Source organism: Haemorhous mexicanus, chromosome 17 (assembly GCF_027477595.1).
Source record: "Haemorhous mexicanus isolate bHaeMex1 chromosome 17, bHaeMex1.pri, whole genome shotgun sequence".
NCBI classification, from domain to species: Eukaryota; Metazoa; Chordata; class Aves; order Passeriformes; family Fringillidae; genus Haemorhous; species Haemorhous mexicanus.
Genome location: NC_082357.1, coordinates 372,598 through 399,409, shown reverse-complemented (window position 1 = coordinate 399,409; position 26,812 = coordinate 372,598). Strand labels below are relative to the sequence as shown.

The following is a 26,812-nucleotide window of genomic DNA, read 5'->3' as shown; positions in this document are numbered from 1 at the left end:
CTCAGGCCCGGGAAAAAGGATGGGCCAGGGCTGGTTGTCACATTCAAGGGAGCAGGATCGGTGGATGGGATGGGAGTAGGACTCCAACAGATGCTGCTGGTACTGGACCCTCGGAGGATGAGGAGTGCAGGGGCTGGAAGGCCCCACGGGCACAGGTGATGCTTCGTGGGAAGCTCGCAACAGGTGAGCACAGCTCAGGCCTGACAGGAAAGGGGGCACAGCACGCAGGAAAGGCACAGGCCAGGGGGCCCTGGCACACAGGATGTGTCAGGGAGGGCACGGCACCGGGGTCACGGCACATGGAAGACGGGACACGGCACGGGGAACACGGCACCTGGCGACGGGATGCACCGCGGGGGATGCGGCACCGAACACGGCACACGGACACGGGGACACGCGGCAGGAGCCGCGCCCTGGGGTCAGGTAACGGGGCACGGCCCGGGCGGTGCTGCAGGGACACGACGCGCAGACAGGACAGGGGGACAGGAAAGGGGCACGAGACACACGGACACGACCCGAGCGCCACGGGCCCGGGGCAAGGCCGCCGCCGCCTGGGCGGGGCCGCGACGGGACACGCCCCTTATGCTAATGAGAGCTGAATCACGCTCAGCGGACCTCGGCCGTCGGGCGGGACGGGCTCAAACGGGCGGTACGGAGGGGGGAACGAGGGGAGGGCATCAGAGTCGGGCTGCCACCGCAGCCAAGTGCCGCCGCTGCGACCTGGGGGCAGGCGGAGGAGCCCAGATGCAGCTGACCTCACCGGCGGCCGCGCCGCAGAACCGGGATCGGGGCGCGGTGAGGAGGAGTGAGGAGCGCGCGAGCGGGCGTCCCCCCTGCCGCGCGCGTGGTGTGCGCCGGGGGCGGGGCCGGCGGGGGCCGTGGGAGAGATCACGTGACGGGCGGGCCGCCGCCATTTTGTCCTGCGGAGGCCTTATTTAGGGTGCAGCGCGCCGCCGCCGCCACTCCTGCCGGGACGGAGCTTCCGCGCCCCGGGCCCCGCCGCCGCCGCCGCCCGCCCTGCGCCCCCACCCCGGCTCCCTCTGCCCCGCCCGCTCCCCCGCCATTTTGTGGCCGAGCACTGCCCGCCGAGGACCGGCGCCGCGGCGGAGCTTTCCGCCTTTCCCCCGCCCTCTCGCGCTCCGACTCTAGTGGCGCCTCGGCTCGGCCCGACTCGCGCAGCCATGTCCTCCGGCGCCAGCCCCGAGTACGCCTCCTTCTTCGCCGTGATGGGCGCTTCGGCCGCCATGGTCTTCAGCGGTGAGCACCGACCGGCAACGGGAGGGGCCGGGGAGAGGGTGGGGAGGAGGGGGAGCACGGTGTGGGGGAAGCGGCTTCTTTTTTTGCCCGTCTCTCCCCTGCCCCGGCGGAGCGCCCTCGGCGGCAGGGGCTGGTATCCTTCGGGCTTGGGGGCGCCCCACCCCCTCCCCCGCTCCATCCGGGCTCTCGGGGGCAGCGGAGGGTCCGTGCCGGTGACGTCACCGCCGCCGGAGCCCCCGAGGCCACGTGACTGCGGCGGCGCCGCCCGGGCCGTTCCCCCCCCCCTTCCTCCGGGCAGCCGCGGGCCGGGGCTCCCCCGTGGCCCCGCGGGGCGGCTCTGCCTGCCCTGGCCTCCCCGGCGGCGGCGCTTCTTCCACAGTGAATCGGACGTGGTGCCTAAACCATTCCCCGGATAACGCAGGACCGGTTTTTAACGGGATTAAACATGAATTTGTGCTTGTTTGGCGAGCAGGCCGCCTTAGAGACGTTAATGCCATTGCAGGCAATGGACGGGCTCCTGAGCTACCCCGTGGAACGGGGATGCCGGGCCACGGGGGAAGCCCTGCTCCATGGCCCTCCCTCTGCGGCTCCAGGCAGCGAGCTCAGTGCGGTGTAAATTGGGTCATCCTGCGGCACTGCTTTCTCCACTGAAGGAGCACAGATGTAGCGACCATAAATGCTGGTTTACACCAGAAAGACCATTCTTTAATGCATCGTCTCTCAGAGCCTTGTTAAACCTACAGAAGGTGGCTGCTGTTCCTGCACAGCGTTTGCTGGTCTCTGACGGGTGCAGACCTGCTGTTCCCTTTGGGATCTAACATGGGGAAGGATTCAGCTGTTTTTTTCCCAAAGACAGGTGTCACTGTGATGGGGAATAAAGCAATTAGGAACCAATTTGGCTTTCCCTTCTGAAGGCTTAGCCCAAGTCTCCACAGACATGAACATACTTGCTGGTCTTTGGCTCCCTTCTAGTCCTGTATTGGTTGTAGCTCAAGCTGTGTAAGTGCTGTTGAGGTGCTTGGGATCTCATTGTTAATACGGCCTCTGAGATGGTGGCTGGGTCTGCAGGATGGATTTTGGGAAGCTGCTCTTGATTAATGCATGTGGCAGATGAAATCATGCAAAGAGCCAAGTGGACAGTGCATTAAAATTAGTGCTCGAGAGGAAGCTGTCTAGCCATGCTGGTGTGGGCACCGTGGACTGGTTGCACACCAGCCATGCTCGTGACTTTAATTTTTGATGAAACAAAAGCTTGGTTAGGTGTTCAGTGTTGCTTAGCTTGTACCTGGCGGTGGGATGCAGATGTCCGTGCTGAGGACGGTCACTGGCCTGCTACCTTGGATTTCAGATGTTGAACTCACGCTTGACAGGTAAAAATTTTCCTGAAAACTCAATGGTTGAAATGATGTAGGAGCCAGAGTTGGGACTGCTGACCTACCTGCCTCTTAGCTACTGAAGATAATGGAGGAAGAAACTAAGACCTGGTTACTTGTTGGGAAAAAATAGTCAGTGGTTCACTGCATTTTGCAAAATGGTCCTAAATAGTGAGCTTTCCTTCCAAGGAAGGAGTTGCTGATTTCCTCTTGCAGAATGGATTTTGGAAGCAAAAGAACATGGCTGTATGGCTTTAGATGCCACATTTATGACGTGGGAGTGTGCTTCAGCTGAAACATCAGTGAGGGATGCAGACTTGAGTCAGCGCTTTAGCAGGAATTTGGAGTGGTGCTGGCGTGTCTCAGCTAGCAGAGAAGCCTTTCCTAGAAGCTGCAGCATGACAGCATGCTGCTGTGGGATTGCAAGGGGAAGATTTGAGTAGGGGAATGCAAAGTCAGTGCATAAGCTGTATTGATGAAGGTTTGGTATCTGTTGTGTTGCAGCTGGTTTGTGAGAGGTCCTTGATGCAGAATGTGTCAAGTAGTCCTGGATTCGGTGAGCGCAGAGGTCTTTCCTGACCTCAGTGATGTTGTAATACCAGCAGGTCTGAGCCGTGCTGGTACTCTTGCCAGGGCCAGTGATATGTTCAGGTGCTGGACAACAGGTTATAGATAGTGCTGATGCGAAATTGTTTCTTACATGTGGCTGTTCAGTGAAGCAGTTTGTATTTTTAAGGCAATATGGTAGAGGTGTCAACAGAGGATAAACTAAAACTTGTAGTGTTATGTAGCTTTTGTAACAGGCATGTTGCATCACAGCATGTTCTGATGGTAGTTGTTAAAAAAACCCTTGATTTTGAAGTAAGAAGCTAAATCTGGACAAGCAGTTAAAACTCTAAAATTGTCCTGGATCTGTGTTAATTAGTGCAGTGAATCATGTCTGACTCATGCTATATCTAAAGATCACATTCTTGTGGAGCTTGTAGTTCCAAGACATGTTTCTAGTAAACATGTTCAGGTTCTCTACTGTCCAGGCTAGTTTGATGTGAAAACAAGCGACTTGGAGCAGTCCTACGCGCTATGCGAGCACCGCTTGCTGATGGTAAATAGATAGCAGAACTTGTTCTGGTCAGCAAGAGACAAGAGCAGGCTGCTGTGACCTTGGCCATCTTTGAGCCTGTCTGGTTATTTGCAGATTACAACTTCTTCTCATTGCTGCAGTTCCTTCTTTCCCATGTGTGAAATGTGGTGGGTCAGGTGCTGTCGAGTGATTAAATTATTGTAGCTTTTTCATCTGATTTGAGCACACCAGAATGGACAAGTATGGTGCTGGGCGGAGCTGTCTGGTTCTGTGTGCTGGTGCTCTGTGCCCACTGTGCCCTCCATAGTGAGAGGAGTTGTCCTTAGGCCTGAACTCCAGCTGGGCATTCAGTGCCTTCAATACCTGCTGCACTGCCAAGCAGCTGGAAGATTCTTCATGAAGAGGACTTTAGCCACCAGTGTTAAATTAGTCCCCGTGTCTTCTAATTTTTGCTGCAATGAAATAGTACTTTTGTTTTAAACTAGGGCTTTAGATCTCATACCAGTTGGTTGGCTTTTAAGGGACCTCCATGGTGAAATAGCTGGCTCAGAACATGTAGCGTGGTGCAGCTGACAGCCCTGCACAGTCTGAATCTGGAAGGCATCGTGACTATAAACAGCTCGCATCCTCAAAGGCAAATGGCACCTGTGCTTCCCAAAATACTGTCTGAGGGGTGGGGAGGTGGAACAGCAGAGCTGCTTGCAGGTAGAAATGAAATGGTGGAGTGCAGCTCAAGGTAATTTTCTGCTCCAGATGAGGGTGTTTGTGATGTGGGCAGGTGTGCGAGCTATTAGACTGTCTGCAGTAGAGATTAGCTTAAGCTTTTCTCCTTTACAGCAGGTAAAGCAGTGGTGGCTAAGACCTAAGTGCCATAACAGAAGTAAGGTAGGTGATGTTTCTACAGCTTGAGAATGAGGGAAGGCGTCTCAACAAGGGCATCGTTTCCTCTCAGTAAATGCCAGTCTTGGGAACATCTCAGAATGAGATGGATCATCGTTATAAACCATTGGCTCTGCAGAACATGGCTTAGGCAGTTATGCTGCAGTTTGTACTGTGGCTTCCTGATGGATCCCTGTGTCACCCTGGAGTCACTGCACAGCCTGTGGGTGCTTTCCCTGTGGGGGGAACACTGGGAGCAGCAGTGGACATGAATGACAGCTGCCTCAGGACCTCTTGGTCAGCTTTTTTCCTTCCTAGAACTGGCCTCTTCCATCTCCAGAGCCCAACTGGTTGCACACAGATGTTGCAGAGTGAACAACATCCCAGCCTGACCAGGCTGTTGGGTACTCCTTCAAGCAATGGTTTACAGCAGTGTGTGCTTCTCCAGCGAGGCATAACTGGCTGGACTCACTTCCTTGAGGCTTTGGGTCAGGCTGCTGTGGCCACAGGAGTGTCTGCTGGGTGCAGGCAGGGGACATGGGCTGTCCCGTGCCACAGCAATGGGGCAGCACAGCTGTGGGTGCTGCTGAGTGTTCTAAGCTCTGCTGAGACCTGCTGGTTAGGAAGGGGTCTTGCTAGGTGGTGTAACACACTGCTCTGCCAGTCAGTACCTGGAATACACTGGTCACCTGGTTTGTGAAATGGGTCATCTTTAAGGTGTTGTGGGAGAGCCTCTTTGATGATAAAGATATATAACAAGTGTCTGGATGGACTTTGCTGCTTGCAGAAGGACAAGCCTGTGCTCCATGGCATAACTGCTTTACCAGACTTAAAAAAATTGAAGAGCTCTGTGTGCTGTGTCAGACAATCCAGAGTGCCAGTTGAAGCAGCTCTTGGACAGTTGACTGGCAGATCCTTTATTTTCCTTGAACTGTTGCAATTACAGCAATGTCTAAAGGAGCTTGTGGGTTTTTAAGCTCTGAGACTGACCCAAGACTAAAAGGCCTGCCAGTCTTGGAGAATTTTTGATAATGCAGTGGACTGACATTGCTAGCAGCCTTTCATTACATTATGGAAGAACAAAAAGTTACCCCTAATCCTAAAACAGGTAACTTACTCAAGGGTTCAGAGCTTACAGCTTCCTGCAGAGCAGCTTCACTGTTGACTCCTTGGGTTTTCATTGGGGAACAGGCTTCAGCCAGTGTGATGGGAATTTGCATAGGCTCCAGTACAGTTCCCCGAAGGAACCTTGTCTGTTGTGGGCAGATGCACCTGGGCAGAGCAGCAGGCGTTTTCCAGAAGTATCCATTACCGTAACCTGAGGTGGCGCTGTTGAATGTGGTGGGGTGGGAGGGGCCAGGGCCGGCCTGGGGGAAGCAGCCTGTTTCTTTGAAGTGTCCGGGCTTCTGCAATGGCAAAGCAAGGACTGTACTTCACCTGGATGTCACCTCTAACATTTCTCCAGCCTTTTAAGAACAGTCTGCTCAGGGATGAATAGATGTTGGTGAATTGGTGCCTGTCTGCTCCCAGGGAAGCCTGCCTACTGCAGAGGGCAGTCCATTTGATAATGAATAGTTTTAAAAGGCTTCAGATGTAAGTGCTCATCCCAAATGGTCCTTCATGCTTGCTGTGATGCTAACCAGTGGTATCCTACTTGGAAAGCTGACTTTTATTACTAGCTCACTTCTCATGCAGGCAAGTTCTGCATGTTAGTGCTCTGGAAATCTCTCACGTGCAGTGTGGGAATCTGCTTCACCGTGGTGGGACATGGGCTTTTTCCCTGGCTTTGAATAGACCAAATGCTGCTGGAGTGCATGTGGCTGGTGCTGAGCCTGTTGCTGGGCTGAGCCTGTGTGAAAATGGATCTGTGCTACTGGATCTCCTGACTTGGAAGGCTCCTCACAGCCTCTCTCTGTATCAAGGGAGTGACTTGCATTTGATTTAATTAATTGCAAGGCTACTCTTCTTGGTGTGTGACCTGACTGAGCACAGTTACCTGCTGGAGCTGGAAAAGGTTGGTTCTGATGTTGAGACTGCCCTTGACCTAAAGAGAGGATGCTGGCAGAGCCCAATGGAAAGCTGTGGCAGTGTCAAGAATACAACCAGTCTTCAGGCTTGGACACTACAGCCTATCTGGCAAGTGTCTGTCTAGTTTATACTTGATCCTGGAGCTGAACAGCCTCACTCCCTCTGCTATCACTTTTAAAGGAACAGATATGGTGAGGTGCCAGGCAGCATATCCTCACCGTGAGGGGAGGGCATTTTGCCCCCAGGAGCAGTACATAAATCAGCTCTGGGCTGTGAGTTCAAGGAGTATATTGAAATCAATATTTCACAAGGGGGTTAACTTTTGATACAGGATTACTGGGAGTACGTGGTCTTGAGTGATGTGCATTGCAACTTCTCTTTATTGTAATACCATTGAACTTCCAAATGGCACAATTCCTGGTTAGAGACCAGCAGGAATTCTGTCTCTGGTGAACTAGATAGGTGGAGTGCTTTTTGACCTCTCAGGTAAATGTTTTGACAGGTCTGCCTCTTATAAAGGTAGTGTTCGGAGCTTGCTTGTCCTCTGTGTTAGAGGTGAGGGAGCCAGATGAGCTGACACAGAAACCCAGAGTCCTGGTGTGTAGCAGAGGTACAGCTCTTGCCCCATTTCCAGTGTCTGCCTCAGAGATCTCCTCAAACCCTTTTTACTGAGGCTTTGGAAAACACATCCTTCCAGTCAATCAGGGATATTCAAATGTAGCATATGAAGTCTATGTGCTTCAGTTGTTCAGAGCTGCTGCAGGGTAGAGGTGAAGATGTGCAGGAGCATTGTCCAGGGTGTCCATAGCCCAGAACTGAGTGGCTGTGCCACTAGAGGCTGCGTCATGGTGGGAGGCAGGTATTGTCTTTGCCACCTTGCCTGTAATACCGAGATAATGTCAAAGATGCAAGGACTACTTGCCAGGCTAGTGAAGCTGCTAGTAAGCTTGCCAGACTAGTAAAGCTGCCTTGTAAGGTTCTGGAGATGTCTCTTCGTTGGGGTGGTGGTAAAGGCTTCCTTGGGAGCAGATGTGCCAAGCTCTGAAGCTCTGCATGGCTACCAGTGGGAGTTCAGTAGAGTTCCAGTGACATCTAAGACTGTCATGTGGAGACTTGTAAGCATAGGCTTTCTTTCCAACTGTATCTAAAACAAGTTCAAGGCATAAGATCTGGCCTCTTCTGGGATTGTAACTGGGAACTGACAAACTCCTGCTGCACTGCCCCTCCACAAAAGCTTGAGCAAGCTGACCTTCTGAAATGTAAGTGGGGTTACAAAATCACCTCCTGTAATCCATCACTGCATTAATTGCAGCACCCTCAAGTAGCTTCATGCTTGGAGGAAGTGATGACTGATACAACTTTAAATAGTGAACTTCCCTCATAAGCCTCTGCATTTTTTGAGAGGCTGGTAAAAGATTGCAGACAGGAGAAGTGGTTTCTGCTAAATTCTATACCCAGGGTAGACAGTGGAACCAGGATTCAGGCTTAGTTCCAGCTCTTAGAAGGTGCTTCATCCAACAAAAAGGTTTCCTAGTTCAAGTCAATGATTTCTTTCTAGGCTTCCGAAGGGCTAGACCCTAAACAGAGTCATTACTGAAATGGCTGATTAAGTCCATGTGCTAATTTCTGGGTTCATCTTATATTTGCAGCTCGAAGTTGCTCCTGGCTCAAGCTTCCTAAATTGGGTTCTAGTTCTGGATAGCCCAAAATAGCCCTTTTCCATCACTTGATGCCAGTCAAGGTTCAAGAGCTTTGCTAGCACAGAACAAATTGGTAGTTAATGAGACTTTCCCTCCAGGTTTTTTTAACTAAAACTGAACTTCCTTCTGAGAATGAACCTTGTGTTAGTGCAGTGGCGCTGCTTGTATGAATGGTGTGGAGTTCTGGTGCCAAGCCAGGAGGATGACTACTCCAAATATGGGCTTTATGGGCGTGCTGAGTGAGAAGCAGGGAAGCATGTAACCAGACTCCTCCAGGTACCTCCCAGCAACTCTTCAGGACAGGGTGCACTATCTCACGCTTTAATACTGGTGTAAGGCAGTGACAGATCTTTGTGGAACAAGCAGGTCTCTCTGGGAGAAACCTTAGTTTTCTGTGGGTGGAGCAGACTTAACTATTTGGCCTCAAAAAGTACAAAGACTTTAAATGCCCACAGTTTAAGAACACTCCAGCAGTGTTTTAGAACAGATGCAAAAAAATTTTCTTGCCAAATAGGATTGACCTCTGAGGACAGTCTTGGTGTCAAAAGGAGACTGGCTGCCCTTCCATATGTCTGTCTCTGCTGCTTCAGGTGCTTATTCCTGGCTGGCAGTTGACATGCATGTCATCTCTGGATCATGGTGAATACAGTAGGAAGCTGTGGAGTTCCCAGAGTACTCCCCAGTAAGGCTGAAAGGAAAGGTGTCTTTTCGAGTACTGCAGAATCAAAGAATGAGGAGTTTGAGGAACCTTCTGTGAGACTAATACAAAGTTGTCAAGGCAGACATTACTTAGGGGTCGTGCTTTGGACTCTTCAAGCAGGTCTCAGGTACAGGTGATAAGCCCATCATCCTGTGCAGGTCTCTGCATGCTCAAGTGTTGACAGAGATGGTGAGTAAACATTAGGTGTAAGGTGGTTGTGGTCCTCTATAACCTACAAGCCAAACTCTTCTTTGTGGTTCCAGTGGCTGGATTGACAAGTGTTTGGACCGGAATCCTTCGTAGGTGAGGTCACACTGTCCGTGTGCCAGAACCTTTCCCCAATGAATGACATGGAGCAGTAATATTTAAGTTGGTTTCTATCTCAGTGTGTCTGATGAAGCTGCAATGGCAAATTTAACTCCAGGGCCAAAGCATAGGCAAATGGGTTTTGTGGGAGAACAGGCCCCACAAAGGAGATCTGTGCAGCTGAACTCAGTTCAGGTGGTGCAGCTCTCAGCTGCATTCTGCTGGGGTAGGCAGATGTGCTTTGTTCAGCCGTGCATTGTGGACTCTGGGAGGACACACACTGGAGTTCCCCTTGGGACTTTGGGTTTTGGCCCCGAGCAGGGCCATGGATGGCTGCTGGGGGTGTGCCCTGCTGTGAAGCTGGCCTGGGAAGATGTTCTGCTATCAGTTGTGTTTGAAGAGCACCTCTTACTAATCTTTAGAATAGGACTCTGGGGAGGTCACTTCCTCATCCCTTAGGGGAGTATTCCTGGCTGTCATGTGACTGTTAGTTTTGCACAACCCTTCCTTGTGCTGACTTAGCTGTTCTAACTGCAGCCTAGTGAAAGAAATGGTATTTGGGGATGTGTGTAATGCATTTTTTTTCTCTTCCAGCCTTGGGAGCTGCATATGGAACAGCAAAGAGTGGCACAGGCATTGCAGCCATGTCTGTCATGAGGCCTGAGCTGATCATGAAGTCCATCATCCCTGTGGTCATGGCGGGTATTATAGCGATCTACGGCCTTGTAGTGGCAGTGCTCATTGCCAATGCCCTCTCACCTGAAATCACGCTATTCAAGTAAGTTGCTGCATCTGGCAGTTCTGTTTCACACTGTCCTGTCACTGATGCTCTGTGTGGGGGTGGTTTTTGGCTCAAGGCCCCTGGAAGGGCTGGCAGTGCTGAATGCGCTTGGTTAGGCTTAGGAGCACGGGCTGGATTCCAGCTGTCCTGGCAGATGCCTCAGCCCCAGTGGAGCTGGCTGTACTGACTGTCACAGACCAATTGGGCGTCCCACTGCTCATGTGGTGGGGCTGTGTCTTGAAAGAAGCCATGTACAGGCAGCGCTGGCACAGGAGGCAAAGCTTGTGTCATGATGCCAGACTCTAGACCTGGATGCACAGGTGTTTCCAGAACTGTCTAAATAGATCTGCTGTTGCCTGGGAGATGCAAGTAAATAATTAATATTGCTTTTGCTGTGGTAAATCAATCCTTGAGCTATACATTGGGCCTTTAGCAGCTGCAGTCTGAAATTTAGTCTGTTCTTGGCTTCTGAGAACAGCTGGAACTGGTGTGATGGAGCCCTCTTGGAATTAAACAGTGCTGCTGAAGTGTGACACATATCTGTGTTGCTGGACCTATGAGCAGTGTCCTTGGCCTAACAGGACATGGTCTAAAACAGCAGATACAAATGGTCCTTTGCAATTACCCGGTGAGCAGACACTGATAGGGACTGCTCCACAGGACTTCTCTCCGTCTTGGAAAACCAGACCATTCCTGCCCAGCTCCTGCCGTGCAAGACACCTGAATGTGCTGTGGCTGTATATAAGGTTGCTCAAGGTTGGAGATGAGCAGCTACTAACAGGCTGCAAAGTACTGTGGGACAGGCATTGTGGCAAGTGCTAGTAAGTGCTGTTCTGACAGCTCACTGAGCCTGCTGGTGGCCAGATGAACCCAGTAACTCAGTTTTGTGTTATGAGCACAAAAACACATGAACATCAGGTGAAGATCCTTCACTGCTGCCTATCTTTTAAGTATCAGAGCTGGGAGTGTCAGTAAGTATTGCTTTGAGACACATTGGGCTTATTGAAAGAGTTAGGGGCTTAAGGCTGGGTGTCTTGTTCCTTGCCACTGAAATTCTTCCCTCTCTGTCCCACAGGAGCTTCCTTCAGCTGGGCGCTGGTTTGAGCGTGGGTCTCAGCGGTCTGGCTGCTGGCTTTGCCATTGGCATCGTGGGCGATGCAGGTGTCCGGGGCACAGCACAGCAGCCCAGGTTATTCGTGGGCATGATCCTCATTCTGATCTTTGCTGAAGTCTTGGGGCTCTATGGCCTCATTGTTGCCCTTATCCTCTCCACGAAGTAAATGTTGCGGTATGATGTAAAGAGATGTAACAAATCTATGTTTAACAAAAAAAAAGCTCCAGAATGAAAATGGTTTCTCCAATGTGTACAGTTGTCCCAATTTGGTAGTTGATCTCTTGTAAATGCACAATATATGTTAGTGACTCGTCTGTCCTGTGTGTACTTCAATATTAACTTGGATGGGTTGCTCCAGGCCTGCTGCATGGCTTGGGGTGGCCCGTGTGCAATTTTCCACCCATTGCTGTTAGTATTTTATGTATAAATATGAACTAGAAATGTAATTTTTTCTCTTCACTGGATGTTTATTTATAAAAGACTTGACATGTTCATACATCTATGGAGCAAGGATTTTCAACTTCCCATGCTATATATATTAATCTTATATATAGGTATATTACACTGTGGGGTAAATTGTAAGTGCAGAGAATTCCTTGGATGTAATTTTGATTCTAAAGATTGCTGTAGTGTCCTGGTATTGGAGTATGAGAATTTTGTGTTTTATTACAGCAATTGTCTGAAACACTCCTGTGTTTCAATAGTAACTGCGTATGCTCCGGCATCAGTCGTGCACCCAGTGTTGGGTTACAAACTTCTACCATGTTTCCAAATAAAACTTCCTCACTACATTGCTGTAATGAGTCCCGGGCTCTGATTTCCAGCTGTTGCTGCTCCTTTGGGAAGAGGGTGAGGTCTCTTGAGGCAGGCAGGTTCCTGAAGTGACTGGGCAGCATGCCAGAGTGATGCTGCCAGCTCTGCCACAACTTTCCCTTTCTCCTGGGCTGTGGCAGTGTGGTTCCTGACTGCTGCCATGGGCCATATTCATGGTGAGCAGGGATGCAAGGCTGTGCTCACATCTGGGCACCACTCAGTGTGCTGCTCTGTAACCAGGGGTCAGGGAGCTGCAGCTTGTGCCAAGGGCCAGGGAGAGGGTGAAGGCTGCAGCCTGTGACCAGGAGAGGAGCTGCCTTGTCAGGAAACAAGCAGCCTGTCCTTATGCTGGCCCTGCAGAAGCTGAGCTGCTTGGAAGCTGTACTATGAATAGTAATTGCTTCTGAAGTACCTCAACAATAGTCTCATCAACAAAATGGCTTCAGTCAAGATCTTGTATTTTTATCTTTTAAATCACAGGACCATTTGAGTTGGGAGATTCTGGTGCTGCAGCTGCTGAGTGCTGGAGCAGCCTTCTCTGGCCTGAGGATTTGAGTACTGCCAAGCTTATATGGGAAATGTGTTAGGTCCTTTCAGTGGTAAAGCCAAAATGTTACTACTCAGACACCTGGTACTAGCAGTGCCTTTGGCATCAGACTAAGCTGATGTATTTGAAGGGATGTTTCACCTGGTTGGGAATGCAAATACATGTGTGTTTCACTGAGGTACCTCTCCAGTGAGTGGTGCAAGTATCATGAAGAGCTGTGGCCTCAACATAAGGAATTCACTGAAGCTGTCTGCAGCTTCTAATCTGGCAAGGATGTTGCCCAGCCCAGGCCTGGTGCCACTGTGTGCACCTTCTGGGCATTCAGGAGACTATAGCTATGAGCTGGTTGTCCTGTTAGGGTCAACAATAATCATTAACAAAGGAATGGGCTTACTTTTTGCTGTTTGCTAGAACACTGATCTCTATGCAGTCACCTCTCAGTGGGCTGATGCTGGGCTGGTTTTGCTTGGGCAGTGCTTTGCCTTGTGGGGTGGTGGTGGGGCTGTACAAAGGTGTAAGCTGACTGAAGGGAAAATCCTGCATGCCTGCTGAAGCAGTGGCTAGCAGAAGGAGAAATTGCTGATCTGAATTGTTTCTGTTATTCCTTTCATCAGCAAAAGTAGACTAAACCTCTGAATTAGGCTTTCCCCATGGGTCATAAATGTTTATGGAATCTGTAGGTTAATTGTGTCTCACACTGACTGCAGAGGGGGCTTTCCTGGTGCAGTGTGACAGCTTGCAGCTGAGGGGTGAATCCCAAACCCAGGCTCTGGAGAGCTCTGCATCGAGCTTGCCGTTCTGCTGAGAGGAATTGAATTTGGCAAGTCAAATTGTGTGGAAGGATAGGAGAGGGCCCTGTCTGGGGCTGCAAATATGCTTAACATTCTGTTCTGCCTTCTGTAAGGGGACCCTACTGCCAGTCTTGCATGTAAGAGAGCAGGTAAGTGCTCTCATCTCCAAAAGCAATAAGCAATTGAAAGGCCCCCAGTTCCAAGGGACCCTGAGGTCCTTGCAGGTTGGAGACATCATGCAGAGATAGTTAATAGGTATTTGCAGAACCAGTGCAGGGAAAATCCCTTCAATGGCATTTTGCTTCATGCCTTAGAACATGAAACCTTTGTCAGTAATATATAAACCCATGCAAGAAGAACAGAGCTGGGGTGAGCATGGGTTGGGGGAGGATCACTTTGTGCCAGGTACCTGCAAATACACCCAGAGTCAAATTAACAGTCTGTGGTGCCTCAGCTGTGACATGTGATGCTCTGAATCCTCTGTGATGACTCCCGGCTGAAAACTCCCATTTCAAGTCCTTTGCTGGTACTATTGCATCAGCACATTTCTCAAGTGACTCGCGGCATTAAGAGTGTGAGGGACCTTTGGGGTTTTTGAAATTCTTTTGCTGCCAGGAGCATGGCAGATGAGAGGGCAGTCCCAGCTGGCAGGGATTGACTCGGTGCTCGGTTTCGAGGAGGGGAAGGGGGTGGCTGTGCCGGCACAGCCGCGGTGCTTTTGTGCTCCATGCGTGGCTGGGAGCGCTGCAGTGAGTCAGCCCTGCGGAGAAGAGTGGGGCCTCTGCAGCAGCAGCACCACAGGGACAGTGCCATCTGAAGATGGTTCAGGCTCGGGGAGGTTCAGGACCAGACGCCAGAGCTGCCAGCACAGACAATGCCTCCACAGAGCCTGCTGACCTTGTTCTTTGTTAACCCTTTCACACTGTTTTTTGTTTGTTTTTTTTCCAAAGGCTGCAATTTTTTTTTCACTGCTGTTGGAGAAGCATTTTTCAGTACCAGCATTTTATCTATGATTGCTCAGAGACTGGCTTTCCTGGGGAGATCTGGCTTAGAGAGAAGCATAGTAACTTGGAGAAGAAAATAAGCCTTGGGGAAATAAAGACCTTGTTATGAGAAACTGATCCCAGAGACCAAGTGGCTGTTTTCAATTACAGAGTAACAGCAGAGCTAATGGCTACAGCTCTCAGTAAACCTTGTTTCCTTCCCGGGCTGGCCATAGGATACTGATTGCAGGGCATTCTGCTGTTTGCAGCTGGCTGTACTGTCCAAACCATCACTGTGCTCAGGTGAGAGTTACTTGTCTCTGATGCACAGAGCTTGCAACCTCTGGCCTTAGTTTTACAGCTATTAACCATCTTTTTCTCTTCACATGACTAAATTAAACCCAGAGCACATCTTTGCGATGCCACAGCCCTGGAGTGGGAATTTTCTGTTTCACAGTCAAAGGATTTTGTCCCAAAATGCTTCTCCATTTTTGTTCCTGTTAAGGCTAATAAATGCTGCTATTTTTTCTTCAGTGAGCTCCTGAGAGCAACGGCTTTGCAACTTGTATCAGTGGTTTTCAGCCAAGCTGGTTCTTGTGTCGCAACACAAAGGCATACAGGGAAAAATCCTGCCCTGACCTTATAGTATTTAGGGGCTGAGGCTTTTGGCACCCTCACAGTACCCACGAGGTACCTACAGACCCCTGACAGCTCTCTGAGACCTGAGAGAGCCCAAGCTGGGCAGGATGCAGCTCCTGGAGGACTGGTGGCTTGTCTTTGCCATTTTCCTTTTGCTGAGGGACAAGCTGCCCTCACTGCAGGATCAGGTTTGCTCTTCAGGATTCATCAGGGAGAAACCAGGGACTCTGTAAGTTCCAGAGCCTTTTCTGGCACTTTGAACTGCCCTGTCTGTGCTGTTACCCCTGTGCTTTCTTCCGTTGCCTTTGGCAGAGGGGAAAGGGTGACTTGAGTGGCAGAGTGCATTCAGCCACCTTCTAATGACTGTCTGCATGAGGTAGGCGAAGGACAAATCTTGGGAATTCATGTGTATTCCCAAGACTGGCAGTTTGTTCTAAGCAGCCTCCATGGCTCCTGTGTGCCTTGGGACAATTTCTTGCACGTCTTTGTGAATGCCTGTGAAAATCAGAAGACAAGGCCATATTTCAACAGCCCCTCATGCAGCAGCAGTGCTGGCCCCCACCCTGCTCCTGCAGCTGCTCCATGTGCTTCCCAGCTCCTCCCAAATGTGCAGGTACAACAGCTCTTGCTGCCAGGCAGTGAACCTAATTTGGGAAGTGAGCCAGATTAAACATAATACAACCTGAAGAAAAAAACCCCACGTTTGCTAAAGAAAATGCAAGCAAATCTCCAGCCTGTGATTCCTTCCGCCTGTTACTGGGGCAGTGAAGAGAAAGAATGTGGAATTGTTATTAGGGGAGTGTGCAGTATTGGTGATGCAAGACAGGGCTAATTTAATGCTGAGAAATAAAAGGAGAACATCCAAAGGATTAAGACTTGAGCAGAACATGCCATAAGCTGGGCTGGATGATCTACCTGCAGCCTCCAGGAGCAGATGCCCGTTGCTTGGCACAGGCTGTTGGCTTCTCCCAGCAGCACAGACAGGAGGTCTCAGCACTCTAATCCAGGCTTGGGACTGGCAGCCTGAGGATCTGTGTGGCTGAAGGGTTCTGAGGTGAAGCTCTGTCACTGCTCCAGGTGGGCTCAAGGCAGGATGTTTATGGTGGGTGTTCCTATCTCTGCAGTCAGTCTTTGACTTTACCTCAGCATCTCTTCCACTGCCAGCTCAAGTTACTGTCACAGCCCTGTCAGCTTGTGTGCTCCTGGGGAAGGGACCTGTTCTGGCCACAGGCAGTTTGGGTGCTATACATGCCTTCTGACATCCCAATTCCATTTAGCAGCCTGGATGGGCCCTTTCTTCTTCACAGAGAGATAAGCAGGGCTGAGAGCTGTTTTTAGAATTCATCTTCACAACTTCTAAGCTTGGGGTCTCCTCATCTCCACCTGTATGAAGCTAAAAATCATTCCCAGCAATACAGTGCTGGGTGTACCAGATGTGCATAATTTCATGAGGAAAATCTTACAGCTCATCCAGTTCCACCCTCTGCCATGGGCAGAACACCTTCCACTATCCCAGGGTGCTCCAAGCCCCATCCTACTGGGCCTTGAACACTGCCAGGGATGCAGGGGCAGCCACAGCTGCTCTGGGCACCCTGTGCCAGGGCCTCAGCACCCTCACAGGGAACAATTACTTTCCAATATCCCATCTAACCATGTCCTCTGGGATTGAGAAGCCATTCCCCTTGTCCTGCCCCTCCAGGCCCCTGTCTACAGTTCCTCCCCAGCTCTCCTGGACCCCCTTTAGGCTCTGGAAGGGGCTCCATGGAGCCTTCTGTTCTGCAGGTGAACTCCCCCAGTTCTCTCAGCCTGGCTCTAGAGCAGAGGGGTTCAGCTTTTGGGGCATCTCTGTGGCCTGAAACCATTCTTAGCCTCAAATTCCCCAAACAGTGCTGCACATTGTTTTTCCAGCCTCAACCAGCATCATTCCCTTCTCTTGCTTTCAGGCCCTTTTCCAGCACCCTGCTGACAACAGGAGCAGCTTGTACCGTGGACAAGCACTGGCATCATGGAATGATAAGCATGGCTCAAAACCTAATAAGAATCCAATTCCAGGCCAGACAGGGATATTATATTCATACACCATTACATTCCCCATCACTTTTCCTTCCTAGGAGAGATTCATCAGCAGTGCCAGAGCCCACATCACCTGGGCTTGTCAGCTTCCCTTGTGCACGGGGGCTGGTGGGCCCAGGGTGTCACCGTGGGGATCTTGGGATGGAGGTGTCAGGATGGAGATCTCGAGATGGGGTCTCAGCGTGAGGCCTTACAATGGAGTCCAGGATGGGGATCTCAGGATGGAGTCTCACGGTGGATGGGGTGTCAGCATGGCTTCACAACGGGGTCCCGCCATGGGGTCTCACCAGGAGGGGTGCCGCCGCCGCCGACCTTCTCAAGATGGCAGCGCCCTTCCCGTGATGGCGGCTCTCCGGTGCCGGTCACGTGCCGCGGGCCGGGTGGGGAATCCCGGCACGTGCCGAGCGAGCTCACGTGACCAGGGGTGGGCGGTGCTGCGGGGCGAGGCCCCGGTGCCCCGGGGTGGGACAGCGCCCCGGGCACGGCGGCGTCCGCCCGCTCGGGCTCCGGGGGCTTGCTCCTCACAGCGTCGGCTCAGAGCGCCGGGCAGGGGAGGGAGCTCACCCTCCGCCCGCCCCGGGGCGGTGCTCCGGTGCCTCCGCCCCTCGCCGGCAGTCCTGTCCCGCTGCAGCCGCTCGCACCGGAGCCGCGGCCTGGCCTTGCTTCGCCACGCCCGGTTCCTTCCCCCTGCGCCGGCCGCCAGGGGGTTCGCGCTTCCCGCTGCCCCGCGATGCCGTCCAACAAATCGGTCTCGGACGCGCCCATCGTCCAGTTCACCAACTGCCGCATCCTGAGGGACCACCAGCTCCAGAGGTGAGGGTACCGGCGGTGCCACAGTGGCTGGGGGCACCAGGCTCCTGGGGGTACCGTGGTGTCCGGCGGTACCAGGGCTGTCTGGGGCCATCGCGTTGTCCGTGGGTACCAGGGCTGTGGGGGCTCCCGGACAGGCTGCCGACCTGACCCGAGCCTGCAGCGCCGAGGGGCGCTCGCCGGTTCCCCCGTGCACCGGCTATCGGCCCTCCCGCTGCCGCCTTCTACCGTCCCGTGTCCGCTCTGCCCGGTTTTGGAGGGAGATGGGGCGGCTGTGGTGTACGGTCCCTGCTGTTTTGCCTCCTCTGCCAGCCCCTTGGTGCTTTGGCCATCACCACCACCACCTTTGAGGGCCAGCCCATGAAAATCCCACTCTCGTGAGTTTTGTAGAGCCAGAGCCAGACAGCTCCTTCGCTGTGTCCCAGCTGAAGGAGCAGCTGTGCTCTGACAGACATCGCAGAGCCCGTGGCTGGAGGTGCCGCTGGGATCTGCTCAGATCACTGTCACTGGGGCACAGCCACTGCTCCGCGTGCTGCAGATGGCACCAGAGCTTGGTGTGTGTGATTGTCCCTCTAGGGAGGACCTGTGGGTGCGAGAGGGGAAGATCCTCAACCCAGAAAAACTCTTCTTTGACGAAAAGGGCTCTGCTGATGTCCAGCTGGACTGCAAGGACAGCATCATCGCCCCAGGTTTCATCGATGTCCAGATCAATGGTACAGTGAAGCCACATGCACTCACGGACTGGGGACATCCCGGGTTTGTCCATCCCTGACCCCCAGCCCCACTGTGGGTGTCCTGCCCATGGCCAGCTTTCAGCTGCTCAAGGGAGGTGTGAGTCACCCAACCAATGACAAAGAGCAATTTTGCCTATGGTAGCTGCTGTTGTGTATGTGATCCCCTTTGGCCAGGTGAGGGTTTCCTCTGAACTCATTTTTTTCTATATTTTACCCTGCCCCTGCACTGGCAGGATCCCTGCCTTACCCTTTCCAGGATGTGGGAGGAGAGGGCAAGACTTCCCATTGGAACAATAACAATTTAACAGCAACAGCTCTCTTCAGAAGGAAAGAGGGGCTCTTTCTATAGTAGCTAAAGTTGGAAGTCAGTTCTCTTTTCAGCTGGGAATTGTCACATTTTGCCCTGCATCAAAATAAAAAGGTTGTGCTTGCAAAACACTGGGGTGCTGTGGGGAAGAGCACTTAATGAGGGCAGTGATGGTGAGATTTGTACTTGTGGAACCTTGGAATGTACGACAGAAGTGCTGGTGGAGCCCTCTGTGTCAGTGCCCTACAAATGGAACATCTCCCTCCAATCACACAAAGTCTTTCTTCAGTGTTTCTGGGTGGAGCACACCCACTGGGGAAGCAGCAGTTTCACCCCCGTTTTGTTTGTGGTGCAGGAGGCTTTGGGGTGGACTTCTCTCTGGCTACAGATGACTTCAAATCAGGTATTGACCTGGTCAGTCAGAAAATCCTCTCCCATGGAGTGACCTCTTTCTGTCCCACCCTGGTGACCTCACCTCCATCTGTGTACCACCAGGTAAGGGGCCTTCTCCTCTCCCATCTGCAGGGTGATCAGGGACTTAGGTTGGTATCAGGAGGTGGGTAGGCCAAGACTGGGAGAGCTGCCAGGGCAGAAAAGCCATGGGCACGAGGAGCTGGACTCTGCCTGGGGTTTCTTGCCCTCAGCCTTTAGAATGCTGAGACAGCCACGTCTCCCAAAGGAGCTCTGCACACCGAGGCTTGGAGACGGCTTTTCCTTTGTGGACTGTGATGGTCCCAAGTGGTCCAGTTACAAATCTCCCTGCAGGCCTGACATTTGGGTCTGATTTGGCAGGCTGGGTGGCTGTGTCTATGTTGCCATGTCTGACAAACCCCTTTCTCTAGGTTCTCCCTCAGATCAGTGTAAGAAATGGGGGAGCCCACGGAGCAGGAATCCTGGGTAAGTGGATTTGTCCCTCTGTGGTGCTACCCTAGGTGGGCAATTATCTTGTTCATGGCTGAGGTAAAGGAAGTTACAGAACACAGACAGGGGCTGGAACTCTCAGTGGGAGGGATGCACAGGTGGGCACAGACCCACCTTGTCCCTTTGTCTGTGCCTGGCTTTTACTGTGTTTTCTGCTGTTGTACACACTGCTCCAGCCCCTGTGGGGCCTCTGGAGCAATGGCAGTGGGGTGGCTTGGCTTCGCCAGTGGCCAGCACTGCATCTTCGCTGTGCTGAGCTCACAGTTGCCTGATACATGTGTTTTGCTGCAGAAAAATGGCAAGAGTGTGACTGGAGCAGAGTAGACACAGCAGGTTTCTTGGTCCTTGGCAGAGGGAGGAAGGGTCATGGTTCTTTGTTCCTGTTTGGACAGGAGCCCACCTGGAAGGGCCGTTCATCAGCAAGGAGAAGAAGGGTGCCCACCCAGAGCACTGCCTCCGCACCTTTGAGGCAGGTGCTTTCCAGGACCTGCTTGCCACCTACGGCTCCCTGGACTGTGTCCAGATAGTGACCCTGGCCCCTGAAATGAGGAGGAGCAGTGAGGTGATCCGGGAGCTCACCAAGCGGGGCATCTGCGTCTCCCTGGGTAAGGGCTGGGGCACCCAGGGCTTAGGGGAGCTCTGTCCACACCTCCCTTGGGGCTGTGGCATCTCTAACAGTGTCTCAGTGCAACTGGGCAGGGTGGAATTCTGGATGGAGACAAGAGACCTGTTACAAATGGGGACCTCGCTTGATGCTGTCAGTCTGTCATGGCAAGGACCAAAGTTTGTATCAACTTAGGAGCCTCTGCAGTAAACACAAGGTGCTGTTCTAACAGGGAAGAATAGCAGTCTTAGTTGGAGGTTTGATGATGTGGAAGGTTCAAACTCTGAAGTTCCACTGCATTAGACCTTATGTGACAGGCAAAATCATTTTCCAAAGGTTACTGTTGGTTTGGTAACTCTGTTTTTCAACCAGAAGTACTGTCGGAACCCCTCCCTCCAACATCTGGCTGGTCTCTGACTAAAAACTGGCTGCATTTTTCTTTTCCTTTGCTTTACAAACTCTTCTTTGTCTCAGATCATTGAAGAAGTTGTTTTTTTTTTTTAAAGGGAGGAAGTTCTTCAGGGTGAAATTAAACCTCAGGTGAGAAGGGCATTCATACAGCAGACTATCTCTTATCCCAAAGCCACATAAAGAACACCAGAAAGGCAAGGTTAGCCCACAGAGCTGCTGTCCTGTTGGGGAAACAGCTGGATAGTTTGATTCCCATATGTTTTCCTGACAAAGTTCCCACTGTTGTGAGGGTGTCCTCTGATAATTCTCTACAAAACATTTAAGTATCTGAGGCCAGCAGAAAGGTGTATCATTGGACCTCAAACTCAGCCTGAAGACAACGTGCTGTGAGCAAGGCAGCATTGTGACGGCTGTGATGTGAACACTGAAGGAGTTTGGGTGAAGCACCCACCCCCAGAGTCACCCTGGGTCATGGCCAGACACACCTGTGTCGAGGCTGCATCTGAGACCTCAGGCCAGGGTGGGCATTAGAGCATAGTCCAGTGATGGAGTGTCTTTGCTCCTGTAGGGAAATCAGTGGAAGGATGGGCAGAGGAATCAGGGTTGGTCTGTGTTCCCAGGTCACTCAGTGGCTAATCTGTCCCAGGCTGAGGAGGCTGTGCAGCACGGAGCAACCTTCATCACTCACCTCTTCAATGCCATGCTGCCGGTGAGTCCCCAGAGGCACCTGCCCTGCTCCAGGGCTGCTTTTGGGCTTTCTCTCCTACTTCCCATAGGTCTGTGATCTCCCCAGCTGGTTTTGTACCATGCTTTGCAATGAGGTTTTGGCACTGAACCTCTGGCTTCACATTCCTACTGCTGGATCTCAAAGAGAGTCAAGGATGTAGCAGACTCTTGAAGTTCATCACTGAGAAGGACTAGGAAGTGTTGGTGGGTGAGAGCTGGACATGCCCTTGCTGTGTGCACCCAGACCCCCTCCTGTGTGTGAGCAGCAGGGAAGGGGGGGATTCTGCCCCACTCAGGTGAGACCCCACCTGCAGAGTTGCCTCCAGCCCTGGGGTCAACATCAGAAGGACCTGGAGCTGCTGGAGTGAGTATAGAGGAGGCCACAGATATGCTCCAAGACCTGAAGCCCCTCTGCTCTGGAGCCAGGCTGGGAGAGCTGGGGGTGCTCACCTGGAGAAGAGAAGGCTCCAGAGAGATCTCAGAGCCCCTTCCAGGGCCCAGAGGGGCTCCAGGAGAGCTGGAGAGGGACTTTAGTCAAAGGCCTGAAGTGGCAGGACAAGGAAGAATGTTTTCCCACTGCCAGAGGGCAGGGTTAGATGGAATATTGGGAAGAAATGCTTGGCTGTGAGGGTACTGAGATCCTGGCATCTGGAGGAGCTGTGGCTGTCCTGTTCCTGGAAGCATTTAAGGTCAGGTTGGATAGGGCTTGGAGCACCCTGGAATAATGGAAAGTGACGCTGCCCATGGCAGGGGTTGGAACAAGATAAGCTTTGTGGTCCCTTCCAACTCAAACCAACCTGTGATTCTGTGATTCAAGGCAATGCCCATGTTTGCCTGGTAAAGCTGCCAGGCATTGTGTGATAGAGATGGCCGCTGCATCCCCTGAAGTGAAGTCTCAGCCAGTGTGTCCTGGTCCTCCACAGCTTCTCCCCTCTCTCCCCTCGAGCAGTTCCACCACCGTGACCCTGGCATTGTGGGGCTGCTGACAAGTGACAAGATTCCTGCTGGGCGGAGGGTCTTCTATGGCATGATTTCTGATGGCATCCACACCAACCCCGCTGCCCTGCGCATCGCCCACCGAGCCCACCCCAAAGGTGAGCCGTGGCAGTCCCCACAGTGTTACCGGCCACTCCGAGCACTGTACCATCTCCCAGAAGACATTTGTGCTGCCCTTGCTGTCTGGAAGATCACAGCCACACGTGCTGATCCCTCAGTCCTCTCACTTTGGTGTGATGTGGCTGGAGACACCTGGCTCCTCTCTGGGAGGGTCAGCAGGGCACAGTGCTTGGAGCTGCAGCAACATCAGCAGCAGTGTTGACAAGGCCCCTTTCCTTGTGTTCTGCAGGGCTGGTGCTGGTGACAGATGCAATTGCTGGCATGGGGCTGGCACCGGGTCGGCACACACTGGGTCAGCAGGTGGTGGAGATCGATGGCCTGAACACGTACATCGCAGGTACGTGCTGTCCCTCTTGCTGAAGAGCTGGGGACAGTGCTGCCTCTGGCACCATTCCTGAGGAGCTGAGCACACCTTGCTGTTGTCCCTGTTGGTGTGTGGCAGCATTTGTGCACCCTTTTGGGTTTTGATGCCTGGTGGATCTGCAGTGACTTGGCCTTGGGGATAACGAAACTCCTGGTAAAGAGGAGAAGCGTGCTTCCCTCGTGGAGGAATCTGGCCAGTTATAGCTGTCTGCAACACCTCTGAAAGCTTCATTGCCCAGTGCCAAGGGTGCTAGAGGTTCAGGGCATCAGTAAGGACAGAGAAATCTTAGAGATATTTATTGTCCCTTTTCTTCATTATAACACTACCACTTCCTGCTAGCTAAATTCACTGAGTTTCAAATTCCCCAGCAGATGAAGACTGGGAAGGTATTTCAGTGAAGGAGCATTCCTTTCTCCATTCCCTTCTTCTGGCAGCAGATGCCTGTGCTGTGAGCTGGTTTCACCCAGTCCAGCTGGTCTGATATTGGAGCTGGGGATAACACCCACGTACCTCTTCCTGTGCTCCAGCAGGAAGTGGCTGTAGGCCCTTCAGCTTGCTCCTCCTGCCACACAGGACTTCTGCACTTCTGGTCCCATTATACTTCCCTAGTGCCCTCCTCCTTGCTGTGAGCTATGGGCGCTGTTCAGTGCCATCCTGCTTCTTCCCAGGCACAAAGACCCTGAGTGGCAGCGTGGCGACCATGGACACTTGTGTGCGACACTTCCAAGAAGCCACAGGTAAGAGAGCCTTGTCCACAAGTTGCTGCTCCCTCTGTTGACACGGGAGGAGGTCTTGCTTTTGTCAGATGTGTCCATTCCACCAGGAATGTTTCACCTGAGACATGGCAAGGGCTGGGATCAGTGCCCTCAGATGAGCCCCTTTTTGAGGGGGAAGTTGCATTTTAACCCATAGAACTAATGAGAGGTGAACTCTCCTGCTTCTTGCTCACAAAAGTGAATGGTTTTCTCTTCTCCATACCCTAGGTATTCAGTTTTCCTATGCCTGCTCTCTCCTGTAGGGATATTTCCCTTCCCAGCTCCAGCTGGCTGTGCTGAGGGTGTTCCAGCTTGGGTCCGTCAGCTGCCTGGTTGGGTGTTGCCTTGTCCAGAGGGATTTGGGCTGCTCTGGCAATGGGGCTCTGGCTGCCCTAACATCTCCCCAATTCTCTGTCCAAGGGTGCTCGGTAGAGACCGCGTTGGAGGCGGCGTCTCTGCATCCCGCTCAGCTCCTGGGGATTGAACATAAAAAGGGGACACTGAATTATGACTCCGATGCAGGTACTGGTGTGGGCACAGCACATACTGGCATGGAGATAATAGTGTCAGGGCTCACAAGTGCTGGAGCAAAGCAGGGCTGCTTTGTAAGCCTATGCTCATCCCCTGTTTTGGTGGGAACTGCAGGGAGACTTGCTCCACCTGGGATATGCTCTGGGCTTTTGCTCCAGTGGTTTTTCCCTTGGATGCTGGTGGTGTTTGGGAAACCCTTTGGAGTGCCCCCCACATCTCAGCTGAGCAGAAAGCAGAGCTGCCATTCCCAGGATTGCACTGCAGTGCCATCCTGGGTGGGGAGAAGCCCTTCCCCAGTGATCTCAGCTCTCCCCAGCCAACTCCAGCAGCTCCATTCTGACAGCTGCTTTCTTTCTCTCTTGTCCAACACAGATTTCCTAATGCTGAATGACAGCCTGTATGTGCAAGCCACGTACATTGCCGGCAAGGAAGTCTGGCGACAGGATGTGTCGGGCATGTGACACTGGGCTGTCCCAGGGCCCTCCAAGGCTCACTGGCACTGTGGTTAGCAGCTCTGGCAACAACCCCTCAACTTCCCTCTTCTGGTTTTTTTTTCCCAATTCCTTCCTGCAACTCTCTCAAAGGAGCCTCATACCAAAGAGCTGCATTTTCCAGCTTCCAGTTACAGCCATGCCTGCTACGAATTTGTTGGTGCTCAGTTGGTGGCATGGGGAAAGAAGGCAGCTCTCTGCTGGCAAGGAATGCCAGTCCTGGACAGGACTGCACAGCTGTCCTGCCCCCAGACAGGTGCTGCTGTCACCATCTGACAGAAGTGAGGAGTGGTCCCAATCTTTGCACAATTTATACAGCACACACTAACCTGCTCTGTACCTGAGGCAGACTCAAGCCATTCCAATTCTTCTGCCTGCTGTTTGCTTCGCCCCCAGGCAGCCATGACTTGTTAGACATCAGCTTCCACCAGCTCAGCTCGCCGCTCTTCCCGTGACAAGGTTTCTGTTGTGTAAGCAGAAGCTGAGGATCACATTCGGATCTCCTGACAGCCCTTTTGTCGTGTGTCCTCAGAGCAAGGCTGCCACAGCTCGCTTACTCAGTGTCTTTGTGGGGCTGAATCCTCAGGGCAGAGATCAAACACAGGAATACCAAGGCATTGCTGGTCCTTTGTGCCTTTTCCCTGCATGGGCACTGAGTCCACAGAGCTGGAGTTATGAACAGCGTCCTACCACAAAAACAATGTTCCTTTCACTCCTTGCTCTGTCTGGATGGGTTCTGCAGGCTCTGTGCCAGCCATACCAAGAAGAGCCTGTGCATCGCCTGATGGGTTTGTGCATTCCTCAGGCTATGGATGGGAAACTTTGCTTTAGGGGATGCATCCAGACTGGTGGTGACAGTCTCACAAGCCTTCAGTCCAGCTCAGGCACTGAAGGAGAGGAAAACTGCGGTGGGATTCTGGCCTTTCAAAATAGATACCATAGCTCATTATTTTGTGCTCATTATCTTCTCCAATACTTGACTCTCAGATTTTTTCCTGATGCTGGGACACTTGTATACGAAGGTTGAGGCTGATTTTGATACTACTTAACCACTCAGAATAAGCCTCGAGATAAAGTCTCAAGACAACCTTGGATAAGGCTCAAACCACTGAGGCGGTTTTTGTAATGAGGAGAGGGCTCAGACAGCAGCTAAGTCTCATTGAGGGTGGAGATTGTAAGGCAGACAGAAGTTTGGTTGGGATTGGCAGAATTGTACTGATTTTTCCAGTACTATTTTATAATCTTTAGCAGCAGCATTTGGAAGTGCTTCCCCAGCACTTTAGAGCCCTTCTGTCAGCCTTGGAGAATTTCTAACATCAATTGCCAATGTCAAGAAAAATTATAACCTCCATGGTTTGAAGCATCTGAGAGACACCACACCCTGTGCAGTGACACGCTGTGCTGCTGCAGTACTGACCTCACGGGGATCTTCCGGCTGTTGTTGGAAACAATCCAATGGGGAAAAATGCCTATGAAACAAGGTGTCTAACTTTTTATTTACAAAATTAAATAATCAAAAGGAAATCTAAAACAGAAATGGGACGAGACAGTACCAGTAGGTGTGTATTAACCTTTTTTGCCCGCCCTGGTGCTTGCTGCCCTGGCTCTGTCAGGCTGGCACGTGAGGGGCCAGGCCGGCTCTGGGCGCTCCTGTGGGGTTTGGCCCAGGGAAGGCGGCACCGCCCGACACCCGCGGCCCGCTCCGTAGGCACACGTGTGTCCGGCGCAGCGTGGGGCTCAGAAGTGAGGAGTGGTCCCAGTCCAGGAGGAGCAGGAGGGAGGAGCAGGGGTCACAAACGCGCGGCCGAGGTGGGCGCTGGGGCCTGCGGCTCGGGGCCCGGCGCTCTCGGGAGGAACCGCAGCGCGGAGCGGCCGGAGCGCTGAGCGCGGCGCAGCCACCGTGAGCCCGCGGCCCGGGCCGGGGAGAGGCCCCGCGCAGGATCCGGGGGCTCCGAGAGGCCCCGAGCGGTGGCCGAG

The 26,812-nt window shown here is 52.4% G+C and overlaps 2 protein-coding genes across 3 annotated transcripts; both read left to right on the top strand.

The window, feature by feature from the left end:
• Positions 1-997: 997 nt before the first annotated feature.
• On the top strand, positions 998-12,010 carry ATP6V0C (ATPase H+ transporting V0 subunit c). Its single transcript, XM_059861656.1, has 3 exons — positions 998-1,257; positions 9,919-10,102; positions 11,181-12,010. The coding sequence occupies exons 1-3, from the start codon at positions 1,182-1,184 to the stop codon at positions 11,383-11,385; spliced, it is 465 nt and encodes a 154-aa protein (XP_059717639.1). The 5' UTR covers positions 998-1,181; the 3' UTR covers positions 11,386-12,010.
• A 5,496-nt stretch (positions 12,011-17,506) lies between these two features.
• On the top strand, positions 17,507-26,372 carry AMDHD2 (amidohydrolase domain containing 2). Of its 2 annotated transcripts, none has more exons than XM_059861652.1 (11): positions 17,507-17,878; positions 18,452-18,588; positions 19,272-19,411; positions 19,759-19,813; positions 20,230-20,442; positions 21,473-21,561; positions 22,528-22,672; positions 22,924-23,031; positions 23,727-23,795; positions 24,234-24,335; positions 24,717-26,372. In XM_059861652.1, the coding sequence occupies exons 1-11, from the start codon at positions 17,796-17,798 to the stop codon at positions 24,803-24,805; spliced, it is 1,230 nt and encodes a 409-aa protein (XP_059717635.1). In that variant the 5' UTR covers positions 17,507-17,795; the 3' UTR covers positions 24,806-26,372. The 2 variants fall into 2 exon arrangements, with proteins under 2 accessions (XP_059717635.1, XP_059717636.1); XM_059861653.1 differs by lacking the exon at positions 17,507-17,878 and adding an exon at positions 17,981-18,252.
• Positions 26,373-26,812: the final 440 nt, after the last annotated feature.